The sequence below is a fragment of the Acanthochromis polyacanthus genome, chromosome 18 (assembly GCF_021347895.1).
Source record: "Acanthochromis polyacanthus isolate Apoly-LR-REF ecotype Palm Island chromosome 18, KAUST_Apoly_ChrSc, whole genome shotgun sequence".
In the NCBI taxonomy this organism is placed as follows: domain Eukaryota; kingdom Metazoa; phylum Chordata; class Actinopteri; family Pomacentridae; genus Acanthochromis; species Acanthochromis polyacanthus.
This window is the reverse complement of record NC_067130.1, coordinates 29463493-29483178: the sequence shown is the minus strand read 5'-3', so window position 1 is coordinate 29483178 and position 19686 is coordinate 29463493. Positions and strand designations below refer to the sequence as shown.

Here is a 19686-nt window from a genome sequence, read left to right as displayed (position 1 = left end):
CAAATCTCAAAAGCCAATCCTTTCTGTGTCATTATTCTTCTTCACAATCAGTTTACGGTTCGGACCAGTACGTTGAAAACACTCCAATATTACAACTTGCCATTGTGTAATACAGAGTACTGTTGTGTTTGAGCAGAGTTGTAGGTGAGCTGGTGTGCTCATGCTGCAGCAGAGGGCTGGTTGGAGAAAGAAGCAGAGACTTAATGGATCTGAACATTATCGAGGAGGCAATGGAACAGTGTAGAGTTACATCTGAGCTATTTTAAGACAGAAATTGATTATTTTAATGGAAAAAAAAGCTAAATATGCAGCTTTGATACACACAGATGAGTTTTGTCTGTGGTAAATCTGCTGTGTCATAGAGGCAGAATGCTAAATTGGCAGATTATTTTTCTATTTCAGTCATTACAACTACAAAATGTCAGTTTAAATATCATTATTACATAAGATACACACCTTGAATATGACCATTGAGGAGTCTTTTAACTCTGTAACTGTTAACATAGCAGTGCACTAATAGAAAAATATCCCCACCATATGTAGTGTGTTTTGAGAGTAGTCAAGTCAAATCAAGTCATTGTAATTTGAGTAACACATTTAAAACAAGCAACAACGTGCTTTCCAGTAGAAAAATATGATGAATAAACCAAACGAGGTTAAATATTGAGGTTAAGACCCTACAGGGTTATTTATGGTGTCATATTAGTGATTGAAACTCCACAAAAAATGTAAAAAAAAAATGCATATAGAGCCATAATATGCAAAACTTATTTCTTATTTACATAGCAGTGTCATCACATATTTGACAGATTACTGGAATAAGAAGAACACAATGTATAATTAACAGTCCATCCCACTGATGCAGGACTGATTATTTGGATAAACGAATGAAATAACTTTCAGAAATGGCCAACTGTACAACATATAAAGCAGTTTAAGACTCTGAAAGCTGAAACTCTTCCCTCCTCTGATGTTTCGAACCAGGCTGCAGGCTACTCGGGTCAATCGGCCATCTGAATCGACCAATTAAAAGCCAAAGATAAATGAGACCAGGAAGTCCTGCTGACAGCCTCTCAGGGCCGCTATGAAATTCTAACTGAAGTCAAATGTAGCTAACCCACTTCTCCTGCCCTCAGAGGGGAAAATAAAATTCAAAAAAAGCACAGCAGGGTTTTCAGAACACAACATACACAAATACTCTCATCAGACTCGGAGGAAATTTGAGGTTTTATGCATCTTATCATTAAAGACGTCAAAACATCAGATTATCTCACACATACTAACATCCACTCTGCATTTGAGATGTCAACCATTTGATTTCTCTGTATTTATGGTGTTGGTGGTAACTAATTATGAGAAATTATAATTGCAGGTATTTGGGGCGCATGAAGTCAATTAATCTTTCATTGTTTCTTGAAAAACTTTAGAAGTAAACATCAAAAAACTCCTCAGTGGTAGAGCTGACAACAAAGACTGCTTTGTAGGAGACAAACTAGGTTTTCCGTTTTTAAAAATGTAAATTATTATTAACATTTGCACTGTACGGACACTAAAATGCCTCTAACTCTTTATTCTAAGCCAGGGATGCCAGACTCTTTTTAGTTCAGGAAAATTTGACCTCAGGTTGGCCGGACCAGTAAAATTACTGCATAATAACCCAAAAATAATCAGAACGTCACATTTTTGCTTTGTTTTAGTGCATTTAGTACATTTAAGGAATTATCTTTTCACAAAATATTACGAACAAACTGAAATTTCTCAAGAAAAATAAATTAAATTTCAACAATGTTATGCCTCAGTTTATCATTTACACATATCATTTACACATTACATTAAACGTTTTGTGTCTACAAAGACACAAAACGTTTAGTCACAGGTTTTGTGTCTTTGTAGACAGTATTTTACTTTATGATCAAAATGTCAAAAGTCAGACAAAAAAGACAAAAAAACTCCAACAAAAACAAGACAATATATTACAAAATGACAAAAACGAGAAACAAAATGACACAAAATGTGAGAAACGACACAAAACAAAACAGAGACAAAAAATTTGACAAAATAGGTACAAAGCAACAAAAAACGGACAAATGACAAAAACAAGACAAAAAATGACACAACAAAAATGACAAAAAAATAGACTAACACAAGTAAGACAAAGAAAACATAAAACAACAAAACCAATGCACAAAACAACAAATAAATCAAAACACAAAATGACAAAAATAAGACAAAAAACACAAGCGAGACAAAAATAAACACACAACAAATGACAAAAACGAGAAACAACAAAAACATGAGACAAACAACAAAAGTCAGACAAAAAAGACAAAAAAAACAAAAACAAGACATGATATCACAAAAACGAGACACAAAGTGACAAAAGAACAATGAACAATCTAATATTTTACTTTATGATCAAAACAACTTGTCGAAGTCGAGAAGTTATTTTTTAAATTTACAGTGAATGTCTTCTCTGTAATTTTTACACTTCAAAAAGTCACCCCACGGGCCGGATTGGACCCTCTGGAAGGCCTGTTTTGGTCCACGGGCCGCATGTTTGAGACCTCTAAGCGGTTTCCCATACATTTCTACCACATACAAATAAGAACAACTTTTCAAAATATCATCAATAGTCCACATATAAAATGACTGTATGTTGTCATCTCTAACAGTAGTTTAGGTAATAATTAGATAAACGGCCAATAAAAGACAATCCTCCACCAAAGAAATATAACAATTAAATCATAAGCTAGAATTAAAGTTTTTACAAAAATCTACCTTTTGTTTCCCCAGATGGACTAATTTAGGAGCTGTGTATCAAACTACAACGTTTTTTGCACCAAATAAGCTGTGTTTGTAGTCAAACAAGTCTGACCTCTTTTCTAAAGTAAACGTCTGGTGGGTGATTTCTCCTTTAATCAGAGAACTAAAAGTGACAAGATAAGAAGAAATGAGGGTACACAGAGCCATTAGAGTGTCCCAATAATGTTATTTTTTTTTAAGTTTAGAAAATGATGCTTCTGTTTCTTATGGTCATTGCTAATGATATTCAGACAAACCCACAATCTGCATGTATATTAAAAATTCCACTAAAAAAGACAAGGATCTACTGAGTCCCTCATTTCCTTATCAGTTCAGTCCATTCACAGCTAAACTGTTGTGGCCAAATGTGCTTATCAGCTCTTTGCTCCTGGGTGTTTTGTTCCTCTGTCTGTCATTAAAGTCCCAATAGAGGCTTGTTACAACATGAATGCGAATATTTTCCTCTTTAAATCCTCTCATCCTGCTAAATGTACAGCTCTGGTCAAACTATTCTTCCCCAGTCGTCTGCATTTATGACAATTTAGTAAAGCGTCTCAACAAATTCAGATCTTTAGAGGAATGATGGCATCACCAAGATGAGAAGAAGTTCATATTAAAGATTTTTTGCAGCTTTTTTTTATATAGATATAGAACATAAATAAAATCCTATGCTAAATCTCAGTGGCTGAAAATCGTAAAGTACGTTTACTTAGAAATTTGAGGTCATCGCACCTTACTGGACATCAGATTTTGTACATAAAAGAATCAATTAGTTGTAGTTGTTACTTAAACTACATAACAGTTTATACAGATGAAACTATAGCAGATTTATCAATTAGTTAATTGTCAGAACCTTACTTAGCAAATAGTTTGATAATCGTTATGTAAAGACATCCTCATGAGCTACACAAATGTGAAAATTTGCTGCTTTTTCTTGTATTTACTTTCATTATTTGTTAGTTGGGTTAACTCTAATTACGTACATCTTTCAATATAACCACAATTTTTACAAATCAATCTATCAAGTATTGGGAAAAATAATAATCAGCAAACTAATTCATGATGATCGTGATTATTAGTTAAAGGAGGTTCAAAATTAGTCTCAAATCAACTGGCTAAAGTAAAATCTTGCTCAATCTTTGCTGATTTATTGTACAGATAGATTTTACTGCATTCAAAATTTTCATTTTTTCGATTATTAGTTGTATTTGGTACTTTGACCTGATAGTTTATACATGTAGAACTGAAACAAAGGTCGAAAACCTATTCAGCAACTAGTCATTTTTTGAGTAAAAACATCCTCATCAGATTCATAAATGGGAAAATTTGCTGCTTTTTCTTTTAATTACTTCATTATTTTGATATTTGGACTGTTAGTTGGATACTGCAAGCTTGTGGTAATTGTAATTACATATATCTTTCAATATAAAGTCAATTTTAAAAAATCAAATGTCAATCAGTTCATGGAAAAAATTATCAGTAAAACCAAAAAGAGTTCAAAATTAGACTCAACCTCAACCGGCTACAACAGTAAAAACTTTCTTTTATAACAATTCACAAGAAATAACAGTGAAACTATATAAAACGACACACGTTTCTGTATTGAAATCTTTCATTTTAATGCTCTAATTGTATTATCTTGATTATACTTCTATACTTCTAATTAAGTAACGTTTTAAATACAGAACTTTTGTATGTATTTTTTTTACAGTGCGGCATCAGTAGTTTTAATTAAGGATCTGAATACTTTGTACACCACTAAAAACAAAAAACTGTTTAAATTACAAGAGTCTTAAAAGAATATTTTATATCAAATAGTCAGTTTATTGATCTACTACCACTAAAATCAATCAAACGTCAGTGAAACAGTAAAACTGTGGCTCACCCCGTACTCTCCTGTCTTCTGGTCGGTCATCGCCCACAGGTCCACGTCTATATTTCTGGCATTTTTGTCGTCTGTGGAAACAACTCCTGTCACTCCTAAAAACACAGAAAATATCCTCGTTAATAGTCTGACGGTGGGGCGACATTTATTTTTCAGGAAGCACATAGAAGTTTGTTGAGTGTTTTTCTTGCAAACATTTTTCTTGCAAAGCAGATAAAACTAAAAACTATGATTGTTCCATGTTCCATTCCAGCATTATTGCAAAATACATTCCACAAAAAGCACAATTAGCAGTTTTTACAGTAACATTTCAAACACAGATACGATTTCAAACCTCTTTATAACATAAAAAGTGCATTTTCTGAGCCATATCCAGAAGCGTATTTATTAATCAAACCAAGTAACATTAACATTATCAAAACATCCACAATAATAAAGTCAAAGCTTCCATTTTCATCCTCAACATGGGCCCTGTTTTCCCAGTTTTTTCCCCATCATGCCGTGTAAACCGGGTCTCATCAATCCTCTCAAGCTGAAGCAACAAAATCCCATTGTTCTGCCTCCCCCAGTCAGATCTGGCAGCCGGCAAAGTAAAAAGGGAAGTGTGTGAGCAGCCACATCAAACACCAAATGGACTATTAGCCGGAGCGTTGTGTGATAACTGTTCAATAACGTTAGAATCTGCGGCGCTTAAAGGGCAAATTTAATCGCATTTTAGGTTCAGTGGTGCTTTCTAATATCGTGCAGACAGAGTGCTGTTCCCTTTGATCTGAAATGAAGCCTTTATGGCGAAAGGATTGGCAGCATTTTAAGTGGAGTTGGAGACTCTGCATTTATGTATTTATCAAAATCAAGTTTACATCATGCATATGGTCACGTAAGTTACTCAGTTATTAGAAGTAAAACAGCATCAATGTACAGAAAGTCACTTCTCGAGGTAGTCATTTATGGAAACTTCTGAATGGTTTGTAGATGTACGAAGCCGGTAATACACTTTTCTCACCCCAGAAATGTCGGTTCTGTGTCCTCATTGTGATGTTGATGCCGTCGTTTTGGGCGCCGCCCTCCGCCAACGTCTCATCCAGGGCCATCGCGTACAGCACAAAACCATCGTAGAAGCTGCCGGCGATGTAGTCCATCTGCAAAAACAGAGATGTGAGCGTGACCAAACAGCTACAACAGGATTTTATGCACAATTAGCAAACAGATCACAATCTCACACGGCCCAATTTTCAGCTCAAAACATGACAAAGATTATTAATTTCACTATAACTGTTTAATCTCTGGTTTTGGTGTCAGTAGCTTTAAATAAAGCTGAGCTATTGCTGTCCCCGCCCCCTTCAGGAAAATAAACTCTCTCTGCATCTGTGATGGACAGACAGAGCAGCTGACATAGATGTGAATGAGTGTACGAGTCTTGGGCTTTCCAACACTTCTAAATTTCTTTCTAAGCACTAATTTCATGCGGAAATATGGGCAAATTCCCAGTAAAAAATGGCTTTAGTGAGTTTGTCAGATTATGTCACAGTTTTAAAATCTGTACATTAGCAGGTTGGAAAATGGTTCACATATAGTCTAAACTGGTTGTGTTTCAGTCACTGTTTCATACTTGTACCATTGTCTGATAACAGAAACGGAAAATTATGTAAATGAGAATAGCTTTATTGGGAATTCAGCTGTATTAAAATGCAGTAGGAGAGAAGCTAACAGATGCTAACACCAGCTAAAGTTGAAGCACAACATTCCTCATATAAACACAGTATTTCATATTCACTCCTTTGTACTTTTAAAGTTTCCATGATCTCTGAATGTGCTCCATCATTTCACTTTCCACAGAGCTATGACCTGTGGACTTAATATCAAATCTAATGCTAACATTAGCCACACTAGCTACACAGCATGCTAACAGTAATGATTTTTCATTGTCATCAACAATAAATGTAATTCACTCAGTCTTCAGATGTTAGGAGTGCATGAAGACTATTCTGTTCACTCTTACAGCCAACAACAGAACATTTGGTGTTTTGTTTGTTGCCAAGATATTTTACAATTAGCTAAAGTGGCTCTGCGGGAAATAGAGAAGTAAATGTTTTCATATCTTAACTTCTTTCACTTTACAGCTCCAAATTTATACTGACCACAAAACATAGTAAAATAGATGTTCACCATATGTAACCTTTATAGGGGTAAATTTTTAGTAGTAAAGACGATTGTACTTTAGGGAAGTCCACTTATGCAAAAGTTGAGATGAAAGCAACAATAAAAGTATTAATTACTAACATTATCGTAAACATCATTCATCATTAAATTTTGACAATTACACAGCACAATGGGGTATTTTTCTGCACAGAGAATCCTATAAAAGATTAAATAGGCTGTGATGAAGGATTTCAGAGGCTTTAACTTACCAACGATGGTTCCAAATGAACACCGAAATCCCTCTGAGCTCTGGCGTGCAGCTTCCTCTGGAAGTCTTTGTATTCTGGGTTATCAGGAGGTCGGTACGTTATGACAAATACAGACTGGAGGGGGCACAGAGAGGGAAAAACATCAACAAAACTGCAGTATTAGATATGGAACCTTAGGCAACATCTGTAAAATATCCATTTCTAACACATATTCAGAGTAACCAACACATTTGTGTTGAGTTTTGTGTTGTAACTCTAAAATAAAATTAATCTGTAGCACATTTAACTACTGGGGTTTGGTGTTAATATTGTATCTCTGCATTGTCTTTGTTTTGGTCATTAATGTTGACTCTTGCCAATCCAAAATACTTTCACATACACAGCATATAAATAAAATTGTACAGCTTTTATAAACCCCAGTATCATATAGACATGGAGGTACAATGAATAGTCACAATATAACATATTTATACATAATCTATATTCCAAAAAAATCATCTTTGCATGTATTTTTGGGAATATCTTAATTTTTAGTTAGCTTTTTTTAAATTTAGATAACAACAACAGTGATGTAAACAAACTGAAATTGAATACGTATTTGGCAGTTATGATCACGACTGATGCTGGTTAAAAAAATCTAACTCAATAAACGTGATTGAAAAATGAAATGAATATATGATATTTTTAATTCAGTTTTTTTGATGTGTAAATTTTTGTCCTCACAGTTCTTTGTGTGAGGAATTTGTTGTTGTTGCTAATAACTGATATATCTTAGGCTGTGTTTATCCCAAAAAACAAAACACAACAAAAATAAGTAAATAAATAGCTCTTTATGTTTTTTTCCCCTAAAAGAACAACAGTGGTATCATGTAAACAAACATTCACTGTGATGCATAAGAGGAAAACAACTGACTCACAGGCTAATGGCCACGTAGCTTTTAGCATGCTAACAGTCAAGTCAAAGCTAACGTTCATTGCCGAGCTGCTGGCATTCTGTCATCACTCACGTTTGAGCTTTAAACTACTACTAGAAACAAAACAAACACAGATACTGAATGTAAATGACACATTTTTCGCTGTAAAACTTGACAGCATGAGCAGTCTATTAGCTACCGTAAAACAAGACAATGACTCCAACATAGCTAGCTTCTGCTGGAATGTTCTACAAATGTGATGGCTAAATTTAAGATGTACATATGCATAATATATAGCAACAAATAAAGTTTGTGTTTCTAGCTTTTGTTAAAGCCATACACAAAATATACCAATGTTACTGCTATCACTTGCCTTTTGGTGCTAATAATGTCAAAGCGTTAGCATTACTGAAGTGTTAGCTTGCTAACTGAGGATACAGCAACACTCCTCGGCTCCTCTATTTCTCTTAATTTTCTAGAAATTACTGTTACCATCATAAAATGAGACACTAAACGCATCCCTGTATCAAATATAATTACGTCTAACTACAAATTATGTGCTGATTTGTATTTAACTCTGCTAGCAAACATTTCAAAGCTCTAATAGACTGTTACTTGTTTATTTTTCTGGCAAAATGACAATTTAGTTTGCCTAAAAAGAAAGAAAAGCCTTGCATAATGCTCCAGCTGAATACAGAACTTCAGGTGCATTTTGTTTGAAAAGGTTTTGATTTCTATAGAGCAAAATCATTATGTTTAACTAGCTTGAATACAGGCCACATAAACAGTCTGCTGCGGTATTTTGGATGGCTTCAGAGCATTATGCATCAGATTGCACATCATTTGAAAGCACAAAGAATTATGACTCAAGCAGAGCAAACATTTTAAGATACCGACACCACAGCAACAATAGCAGCAGCAGGATCAGCAGTTTCTAGCTTCATAATAACAGCCAAACAGTGTTTCTTTCCTTTTCTGTCGCCTATAGGGACACACATTTGTTTTGCTGCACACTGTTTTCACTGTCAGATTCCTACAAACAAATTGCTTCCGAGCTTTTTGTCTTTTTACTTCAGAAGGAGCACTGATTAAATCAAACCTTCACTAAATTATGTGTTTTGTGACAGACTGTGTAGGAACCTGTCTTACCGCAGCTTTCATGATTTAGAAAATGTTGGGTACAAATTGCTTTAACAGCACGAGTATTAACAGGAGCCTTCATTGTTTGATCAAGTGTTTGAATAGAGAAATCAACCATTCAGGGAGACATTTCAGCTGAACTTTGATTCTGTTCACATATTTGCAGTCACGAAAACAACTTTCTGGCATTTCCACGCAGTCTTTTAGCTTCACGCTTAACTGGGTAAAAAAGCTACAGATTGTTTTTCGTGTTACAGTAATTGGAACCCCTCCACAAAACTTCCTGGAGCAATTATTGCGCTAAAGGAAAGCATATTGCCATAATGAGCCCTGTTATGGCCTGCAGACAAATTAACGCCTTGCATGATCAGCAACACTGGAGCCAAATTTTTGTTCTCAAGCCAAGGTTAGGAACAGTTCACATCCAGATAAACACCCAGTCTGATCACTGACGCTGTTTCATCACAACTCACGGTTTCAACAAGAGAAAACAACCCGTCAATTAGTCATCAAATCTGGTCTCTCATCTCAAAATTGCTTCCTTCTTGAATTAAATCCAGCCCTTGTAAGCAGACGTAGGTATCATAAGACAACATCTAATACTCAGTCACTGGTTTCATGTGCTATGATCAAAGATTTTAATTATTTGTTCAGGTTAAAACTTGGCTTTTATGCATTTTAGAAGTGTATTTCCAAATGACTATAGATAAGAAAGTGAAAAAGCATTGGGAATAATGCATTTAAACACAACACTAGACCTCCCCTAAGTCAAATGCAATGCCTAAGATACCACCAACCATCCTAAGTTAATGTTTTAACAGACTTTAGCATTTTTAATTCAGTCCATTATGACAAAAGTTGCCTTAATAAGTTTGATATTATGCCGGATTTATATTCCTAAAGTGCCTCCAAAACTTTGTGAATACTGAATTAAGAGAATTAAGAGAAGCCGGTGTGGCATTTAAGAGGTAAATTAGACAAGCGACACATCTGTGCCTACTTTGTTATTTCTCCGAGCGCTAATTTGTACGATGAAATGGCTTCCTGTGAAAACACATCCCCTCATTCATTAATGTCATGCAAGAATTTCACTCCCTAAAGTGGTGGACGGGGGTTGGGTTGAGTCCTCTGGGAATGGGAGACTTTAATTTGAGCACCCATTGGAAAAACTGAAGCAACTTCTTAAGCTAATCACAGTGTATTTAAGCTTTTCTTATACGTGTCTCTCATTACCATAAAAGCTTTACCTTCTTTTCCTTTCCAGCACTTTAGCTAATGTTTACTCAACTACACTGTAATTAATTGAGACACCCAATAAATTACAATAACGTCAGTCACAGACCTCCATTTCCAGAACCAAATGGTGGTTCTGTATTAACCAATTACAGAGGTGTTTAAACAGTGACAGTTCACATCTGATTAATCCAAAGCGTGAGCATACATGTGCATGTGGATGTAATTTTAGTGTTTAATTTACCTTAAAGACCTCGATGGGATTGGCCCAGTCGGACTCGGGGTTATGCCACGGTTTGCGATCCGTCAAGCTCTCGGCAAACACGTCCAGATAGAAGATAGCATAGTTTTCTGGGTCCTGGATCTCACTCTGGAACAGTTTCATGATGTTGAGGAACGTCTCCAAGGGCCCACAGATGTAGACAACTGCAGACAGAATAGCAACAGCAATGAATAACATGTCTTAACTGATTTTCAATTGAACATGGTAAATTTCTCCATCTTATCACGAGTTGAGAAGGTCGTTGTGTCAGATTGGGTGATTGTGAGTCATAAATTCTTGTTGTGACTTGGCGGAGAGACATGGCAGACTGTAATTTGGTCACAGCTTGCCATCTGAATGACCTGAACAGTGTCATTTAGAAGTATATCCTTGGTCTATCCTCAGTGGTGGAATGTAACTAAGTACGTTTACAGTTCTGCACTTGAGAAAAAAGTTGAGGTAATTGTGCTTAACTTGAATTTTTCCATTATACTTCTGCTCCACGACACCTCAGAGGTAAGCATTGCACTTTTTACCTCAATACTAAAGTCTGACAGCTTTAGTCAGAAGTTGCTTTCCAGATTTTTCCCTCCAAATTTGGTGCTTTTCAATGTTGAATAATCCTTGGTAAGTTGTAATATTCTCCCACTTCTCCAAATATGTACTACTTTTGAAACACTCTTGAATTAGCTGGAAAATGCATCATCTCAAAGCTGATAAGTCGGTTGTTTTTGTAAGACACATGGTTCTCACAGGAAGTTGACGCTATGATGCTTTGCTGTAGATAAATCTCCCCAAGAGTACATAAAATAGTTTAAATGAACATCTACAACAGTAAACAGCGATATTAACCAAAAAACAACACAAACAGCCCATTTTACAGCACAGTGATTACTTTTCTTTCTCATGCTTTGAGGAAGGAATGCTATTAATACATATTTTTACCAAAATAAGATTTTGGATACAGAACTTCTACTTATAGTTGAGTATTTTCACCGTGTGATGGATCTTAATACTGCTTCCATCACTGTCTATCCCCTAGGATGTCTTTATTTCACCATGCTGTGTGCAGTGCTGGTCAGTGCTACAAACACTTTGTAGAAGTTGTTACACAATAGAAGTAAAAAAAAAAAAAATCTGCTCTGTTAGTCGCTTTGTCAGGACTTCATGAGGGGTTCCAGCTGCTGCATCGTACACTCAACAGGGATAAAAGGATCAATTTTTGGACCCGACATCCTGCATCTTTCAGGCTGATATTGTGCAGTCTAAACCCATCATTAAACAGTCGTAAAATTTCGTAACAACTGCTTCTGCAGCGAGATTTTATGATGCTTGCAATCCACGTCAACATGTGTCAAGAATTTTCTAGATTGCGTCACTTAATAATGGCCAGTCACCAGTCAGCCATATTTGACGACTTATTTATTTGCTTAACATCTTACAGGAGCTGTGCATGCATGAATACAGTCCAGATGTAAGTCAGATTCACAATCAGTTCATATCTGCAACACAGGAAAGATGTAAAAGCTAAAGCTGGATTAATTTCACTTAGTCAGCCCATTGTGTTTACACGGTGGTCTTGCTGCACTTCACTATTATTCTGCTGTTGGCTTGTTTGTATTCCTTTAACCTAATCACAATCATCTTGGGTGTAGCTAAGCAAAGGACACAACTTCAGTTTTCACTCAAAATACTGACGGGTAGAAATGTTTTGGTGGGATACTGGCATGCAAGGAGATGAGCTCTGTCATAAAATGGATAATTCACCAAAGAAAAACTAACAGTGCTGCCTCACTGCATCTTCCAAATCCTATGCAAAACGTCAAATTTTCAGTGTGGTAGGTTGCTGCTTGGAGGTTGTTGTTCTTGTTTCTCGTAGTGAAGTGGATTGTGAAAACAATGACACAGATAACAAGTTCAACACACCCGTAATATCTTTTTATTATCTGGCTTTACTAAATCCAACAACCACTGCCCAACTAGCAGTCTTACAAAACCGGTTATCAACTTGGTAAATCAACCAAATTTGGTTTCTGAATCTAGCTATGAGCACTTTTACATGAAAGACGCAGTGTCGTCATCAGATGACCAATCACAAACATGGATTTGTCTAGAGCCACGTATTCTTCACAAGAAGAAAGCAATTTTAATCCTAAATGAATAAGACAAACCAACAGACTTATTAGTACCGCTATATCAAATAGAAGTTGTGATCTGCGTAAAATTTCATCCATGTATAAGCTGCTTAGATGTAGGTTTCTTATTCAAAATTACGCAACAGAAAATTGTATGATGACAATACAGATGTATTCCCTTTATGCTACACACAGAAAAGATAAATTATGTAAAGAATAAATAATGAAGTCATAAAATTTCAATTATTTCAATGGTGATGTGGAGGATGGATCCAGTAATCTCATAGTCACTCCCATAGCAAAGGACAGTTTTCGCTTTGTTCTTTCAGCTGTTGGGCAACGTTTTATGGTTCTGAGAGCAAGTAAAGAGCAAATGTTTTTATATTTGTTATTCACTAGCTTTATGTGAAGCTGCTTTAGTGCTTTAAGTGCTTTATCAGTCTCTGATTTAGGATTATGTTGATACGTAAATACTAACAAAAAACAATGAAATGGCTTTGGAACTGCAGCTCTGCCTTCTTCAGAGATCCTCTCACGATCTGCCCACCGAGTTTTGGATCTTCTGGGAATAGTGACGTCATTTTCCAAGAGAATTGACTGGTCAGTAGGCGATGTTGTAATACGTGTTGATCTCAAACGTAACGTTCTCTGGAGTAGCTAAACCTGAAGTTACCTCGCTAACCTCAAATCCCGCTTTCTCGTACAGACCTCAGGAGTACAAATAAGAGCTTTGCGTCTGAGGCTTATTGTTTGTCTGAAGCAGTGGGAGGATCCTGCTGCATGTAGGTGGAGTTTCATTAGTTTCTTTACTAGTCTCTGCTAGTGTATACACGCCTAGATTTTCTTGTAACCCACCTAAATCCTCCAATTTCCTCTCTGCTGCCTCAGTGTTGATGTCCTCTACCTCAGCTGTGACCTATGTGGAATTTCAAAACATTTACAGTGAGCTAGGAATAAATGAATGGGAGACACTGAGAATACAACAACAAAACAGACCTACAGAACTTCTTCTAGTGATATCTTTCTTTTTTCTGGTGCTGATAGAGATTCTGATTGACACGTTTCCTATGGTCAGACTTCTGTTTGATCAAATGTCTACACACTTCATTGCAATCACATTTTTCCTGTCAGGAGCTCCAAAGCGTTCTGACAACACCAATAATCCCTGTTAATGCCAGAGTTATTTGATATTTTCCACAACTTCTTGGAATTTCACATGTTGAAAAGAAAAGCACAGCGCCAGTAGTGGATAATACAGTTTGACAGCAGGCGCATATTTCAACTTTTGCAATGTCTGATTCTAATAAATGTAAGGCTTCAGTACATTTGCGTGTAGCAGATGAAGAATGAAAAAACATCAATCACAAGTGAGCCGAGATGAAAGTCAGTATCAGTTCAGAGGACTTCACAGAGTGGAAACAACCAAAGAAAGAAGAGAGCTGCAGAACACATGGCCGAATATTGTAAATCTATTAATATTTTAGCAGTACTTTGGACTTAGTAGCCTTTAGGAAATGTCTACAGACAAGCGACCATACAAGAGCTTTACTTAAATACAACACTACATTAGTTTCAGCAGTGTTTGACATGAAGTGTTTATGCATGAAATACGTAGATACGGATCTACATTTGTTGAACAAAGTCCTCGAAATGGACTAAAAAGTCGTAAAAAGCCCTGATTATACTCCCTTACCAATGGACTGATGCAAGCATCGATTGTTGTTATTCTCATAGATATACGGTTATTCTGCCACTTTCTAGTCTGCTTGAAGTTCACATGGAAGATTCCAATTCCACACAGGTTGGCATCTATGTATTTATGTATGTATGTTTTGTGCTATGTGCAGATGTCCGTACTACTTTTATACACAGTACTACTTTATCCTCAGTGGGAGTCCATTGTATTCATGTACAGTAGTTCATATTTATGTACTCTGTGTAAGTACTACTGCCAAGCATGTTGTTATTTGGGGGTCTGTGTAGACTCTCCAGGACTGCATAAGATGTTGAAAGTGACACCTTGCTGACCCTCTTGAACCCTTGTTTTCTCCCAGACTTGGAAAATATTACACCAGCCTTTAGGGGTAACAAAATGTACATTATTCTGACCCCAGTGTACCCCTTGTACTGGCACACTTGTAAAGTAACGCTGGCCTTTGGGGCATAACAACATTTAAACCACGCTAACCAGCCTAGTGGACCTTCATGAACGTCCGGACTTGGAAAATATAACATCAGCCTTTAAGGGTAACAAAATTTATGTCATATTGACCCGTGCACTCCTGGGCTCAGAAATTTTAGCACCTCCATTTCGACACGACAACCCTAGTGGGCATCACATTCTTGCAGATTTGTCAAATAGACGACAAAGTGCTTACACTTGATGGATGTGCAACTAGCTAACATCTTATTGTGATTTATTGTCCTAAATATCACTGGTATGTTTATTTTTCTTTTTACCTAGGGCCTGTGGATGTAAACTAGCATCGTTGCTATAATCCGGCATATTTCCGTCCATTGCTGTATAAATAAGCATTCATTAATGTGCACTGTCCTTACCAAAAAAAGAAAAAAGAAGTAAATAAACACTAAAACTTTTTAAAACTGTGCAAACATTGGATTCAACACATGCTTCACTTGGGGTCTGTTTGCTCCCAGATTTCAAACTAGATCAGCTTGGCATAAGAAAACGTTCTCTTATATTACAAAAATGGTTCACCAAAATGCTCATGTTGGATTAGATGAGAAGATTAGTGGGAGTTTCCAAAGGTGGCAAGTCATGCCGGACCCCCTTAATTTATAAAAAGTAACCTAGACGTCAGTTTAATGCAAAAAAAACTGTTGCTAATGTGACATGCTGTTCCTGAAAATGCAACAGACCACTACCAGAATGCATTGCATGGCTGCTGACACAGAGAATGAATGGAAAGCATGAATATAAAACATCCTGTGGACATGAATTATTGACAGAATAACAATGGTGTCCACATCTGTCCGTGAGAGCATCCACAGAGGAGTAAAATCAAGGTTTAGGAAAACAAATTGAGAAATCTGACATTCAATACCAACTTTGTGATCAGTATTGAGCCGCTGCAAACATTTCTATCCATACCAGCAAACTACTGACTCTCAAACATGAATGGAAACTCAGTGATTTTAGCTTTGCTGAGCCTCTACATATTCACTATCTTTCCTCACAGTCTCCTCTTTGTTTGCAGCTACAGGAATCGAGAGCTTGAGACCTTTATTTCAGGCTCTGACAGTGTCTCTATACCGACTACCTTCACCCTGCCACCTACACCCTGCTGCTGTTGAGTCATGAATAAAAAAACGTAGCATTATTTCCACCCGTAGTGGATGTCAGAGCGGTTCGCTGCCAACTCTGAGGCAGTGCTCGCAGTTAGCAGACATTTCCTCATGTGTTAGACCAAAGTCTGCTGCTGCTTCGACCCCAACTCTCATCTGTTCCAACATGGTTCACGATGCCAAGTAGTCCTGCTGTCTCCTGGACCACTCCCAACATAAACGCACTGCACAGCCGGGAGAAAATGTCCTCCAGTGTTGTTGCATTCGCGCTGTATACGGACCTGATGAGCTTTCAGTTTGCACAAAAGCATCTTAAATGGTTTGGTACAAGTTGTTCCACTTCACACACTCTAACAAGGTACTCAACCTTGTTCCTTCTCTGCTCTCTGCACTGCATTAAGTCTCCTGTTAGCCTCTTACTAATTCATGTTTTATCATATTTTCAAAATTGTTTTTGAGAGTTTTATATAATCAAGCCTCATTTCTACTTCCTTCAACGCGGTTTTGTCATAAGTTTATTCTTGTCTGACTTGAAAAGATATCTCAAACACTTGTTGACAGATTTCAATGGAAAGACAGAAAAATTAAGTTTTTTTTTTTTACACCAGGCTGAATTATTTTAAGGACCACTCAGTGCCAATTTACTGTATTGTTACAGTGTGCTTTTACAAATTAGCATATATCCTGCTTCCTGTTGCTTTCAGTGTCTATTTTGATGCTGACCCAGATCTGAATGCTAATTAGCTTTTCTAAACATCTCTCACCACTGAAGTAACACGTAGAACAATGTGCATGTAGATGATGGATGTACGAGCTCTCTGAATGCTTTCTCCTTATAACAATGCAGTCTGACACTTTGCAAGGTAATAATAATCATTTTAAAACCAGGCGTCTGAATGAGAACTGGCACCAAGAAAAATATAGATGACGTGATAAAACCTAGAATTACCTCCTTTCTTAAGAATCTTATGAGAAAAATACATCTGAGAGCTGAATAACAGACCAAAGACATGTGAGAAGGAATGTTTTTACCGTTTTCTAGATTTCACACTGCTCCTGAGGATAATAACACTATTATATAGACCAGATAGAACACCTGTTTCTGACTGACAGCTGTTAAAATTATAGTACTTCATTTTAATTGATTCAATCACACCTCTCTTCTTCGTATGTAAAAAAATAGATTATATTTTCAGCAGTAGCCATTCAATTCTAAGAACCAATGCAGCATTGAGCAGGATGACTGAATACTGAACATTATTCCAGTGATCGGTATTGTTGTTTTTTAAAAATCGATCCCCGATAAAATATTAATTTGCTTCATGTGCTACTTTGGCATTATCTGCTTGGTCACAAACCAATCAAAACTACAGCATAAATGTCAAAAAGTTCTCTTTTCATTGAATGTAGCTAAAAGATAGATGAGCACAGGCATTTTAACAACATTTTTGCTTTGTAATTTGCATTAATTTTTGATTTTTTTACGGAAAATATACACCGATCAGCCACTACATTAACACCACTGACAGATGAAGTGGATTACATTGATTATCTCATTAAAATGCTATGTTCTCCTGGGAAACCTTGGGTCCAGTCGTCTTGTATAGTCAGATCCATCTCCAAAACACTTTGTCAGTGCTGGACAATGGTCTGACTCATTATCATTCCGCTGTAGTGGGAAAAATGCTCTGGTGTGTTTATATTTCTTTAAGCTGGTTACAGTCATCTCAGGTGCCGCTAAGTCAGGATGTAACGATGGTGTACACACGTGGACAAAATTGTTGGTACCCCTCAGTTAAAGAAGGAAAAACCCACAATTCTCACTGAAATCACTTGAAACTCACAAAAGTAACAATAAATAAAAATTTATTGAAAATTAAATTATCAAAAACAGCCATTACTTTTGAATTGTTGATTAACATAATTATTTTAAAAAACAAACTAATGAAACAGGCCTGGACAAAAATGATGGCACCTCTATAAAAGATTGAAAACTATTTGACCAGAGTGACATGATTAACTCAGGTGTGTCATTTAATTGACATCACAGGTGTTTCCAAACTCATAATCAGTCAGTCTGCCTATTTAAAGGGAGACAAGTAGTCACCCTGCTGTTTGGTGAAAAGGTGTGTACCACACTGAACATGGACAACAGAAAGCGAAGGAGAGAATTGTCCCAGGACATCCGAAAAAAAATTATAGACAAACATCTTAAAGGTAAAGGCTATAAGACCATCTCTAAACAGCTTGAAGTTCCTGTGACAACAGTGGCTCATATTATTCAGAAGTTCAAGACCCACGGGACAGTAGCCAACCTCCCTGGACGTGGCCGCAAGAGGAAAATTGATGACAAATTGAAGAGACGGATCGTTGGAATTGTATCCAAAGAGCCCAGAGCAACCTCCAAAGAAATTAAAGGTGAACTCCAAGGCCAAGGTACATCAGTGTCAGATCGCACCATTCGTCGTTGTTTGAGCCAAAGTGGACTTCATGGGAGACGACCAAGGAGGACACCACTGCTGAAAAAAACTCATAAAAAAGCGAGACTGGAATTTGCAAAAATGCATGTCGACAAGCCACAAAGCTTCTGGGAGAATGTCCTTTGGACAGATGAGACCAAACTGGAGCTTTTTGGTAAGGCACATCAACTCTATGTTCATAGACTCAAAAACCAAGCATACGAAGAAAAGAACACTGTCCCTACGGTGAAACATGGAGGAGGCTCAGTAATGTTTTGGGGCTGCTTTGCTGCATCTGGCACAGGGTGTCTTGAAAGTGTGCAAGGTACGATGAAATCTGAAGACTATCAAGGCATTCTGGAGAGAAATGTGCTGCCTAGTGTCAGAAAGCTTGGTCTCAGTCGCAGGTCATGGGTCTTCCAACAGGACAACCATCCAAAACACACAGCCAAAAACACCCAAGAATGGCTGAGAGAAAAGCGTTGGACTATTCTAAAGTGGCCTTCTATGAGCCCAGATCTGAATCCCATTGAACATATGTGGAAGGAGCTGAAACATGCCATTTGGAGAAGACACCCATCAAACCTGAGACAACTGGAGCTGTTTGCTCATGAGGAGTGGGCCAAAATACCTGTTGACAGCTGCAGAACGCTCATTGACAAATACAGAAATCGTTTAATTGCAGTGATTGCCTCAAAAGGTTGTGCAACAAAATATTAAGTTATGGGTACCATCATTTTTGTCCAGCCCTATTTCATTAGTTTGTTTTTTTAAATAATTATGTTAATCAACAATTGAAAAGTGATGGCTGATTTTGATTATTTAATTTTCAATAAATTTTTATTTATTGTTACTTTTGTGAGTTTCAAGTGATTTCAGTGAGAATTGTGGGTTTTTCCTTCTTTAACTGAGGGGTACCAACAATTTTGTCCACGTGTGTATTTGCAAAATAGTGACAGGGGAGCTTCTTTGGAGGAACAATTGAATGCTGGGAGGCAAAAACTGTCATGAAAACAGTTAATTTGCTTTAAAAAAAAAAACAACAAAAAAACCCAGCATGCCCGCCTTAACACCAGATGTAGGATGCGGCTATATAGCCACCAATCATTCCAGTTGGCTTCGTCCTTCCTTCCTTCCACTAT

The 19686-nt window shown here is 36.8% G+C and overlaps 1 protein-coding gene across 1 annotated transcript in view; it reads right to left on the bottom strand.

The window, feature by feature from the left end:
• Positions 1–19686, bottom strand: part of npr2 (natriuretic peptide receptor 2) — an 87879-nt gene that overhangs the window by 56877 nt on the left and 11316 nt on the right. The window contains exons 2-5 of the mRNA XM_022204029.2: positions 10627–10808; positions 7096–7209; positions 5691–5826; positions 4688–4782 (exon numbers count right to left, since the gene is read on the bottom strand). Of these exons, the coding sequence (XP_022059721.1) occupies positions 4688–4782; positions 5691–5826; positions 7096–7209; positions 10627–10808 (527 nt within the window). The remainder of the gene's footprint in view (positions 1–4687; positions 4783–5690; positions 5827–7095; positions 7210–10626; positions 10809–19686) is intronic.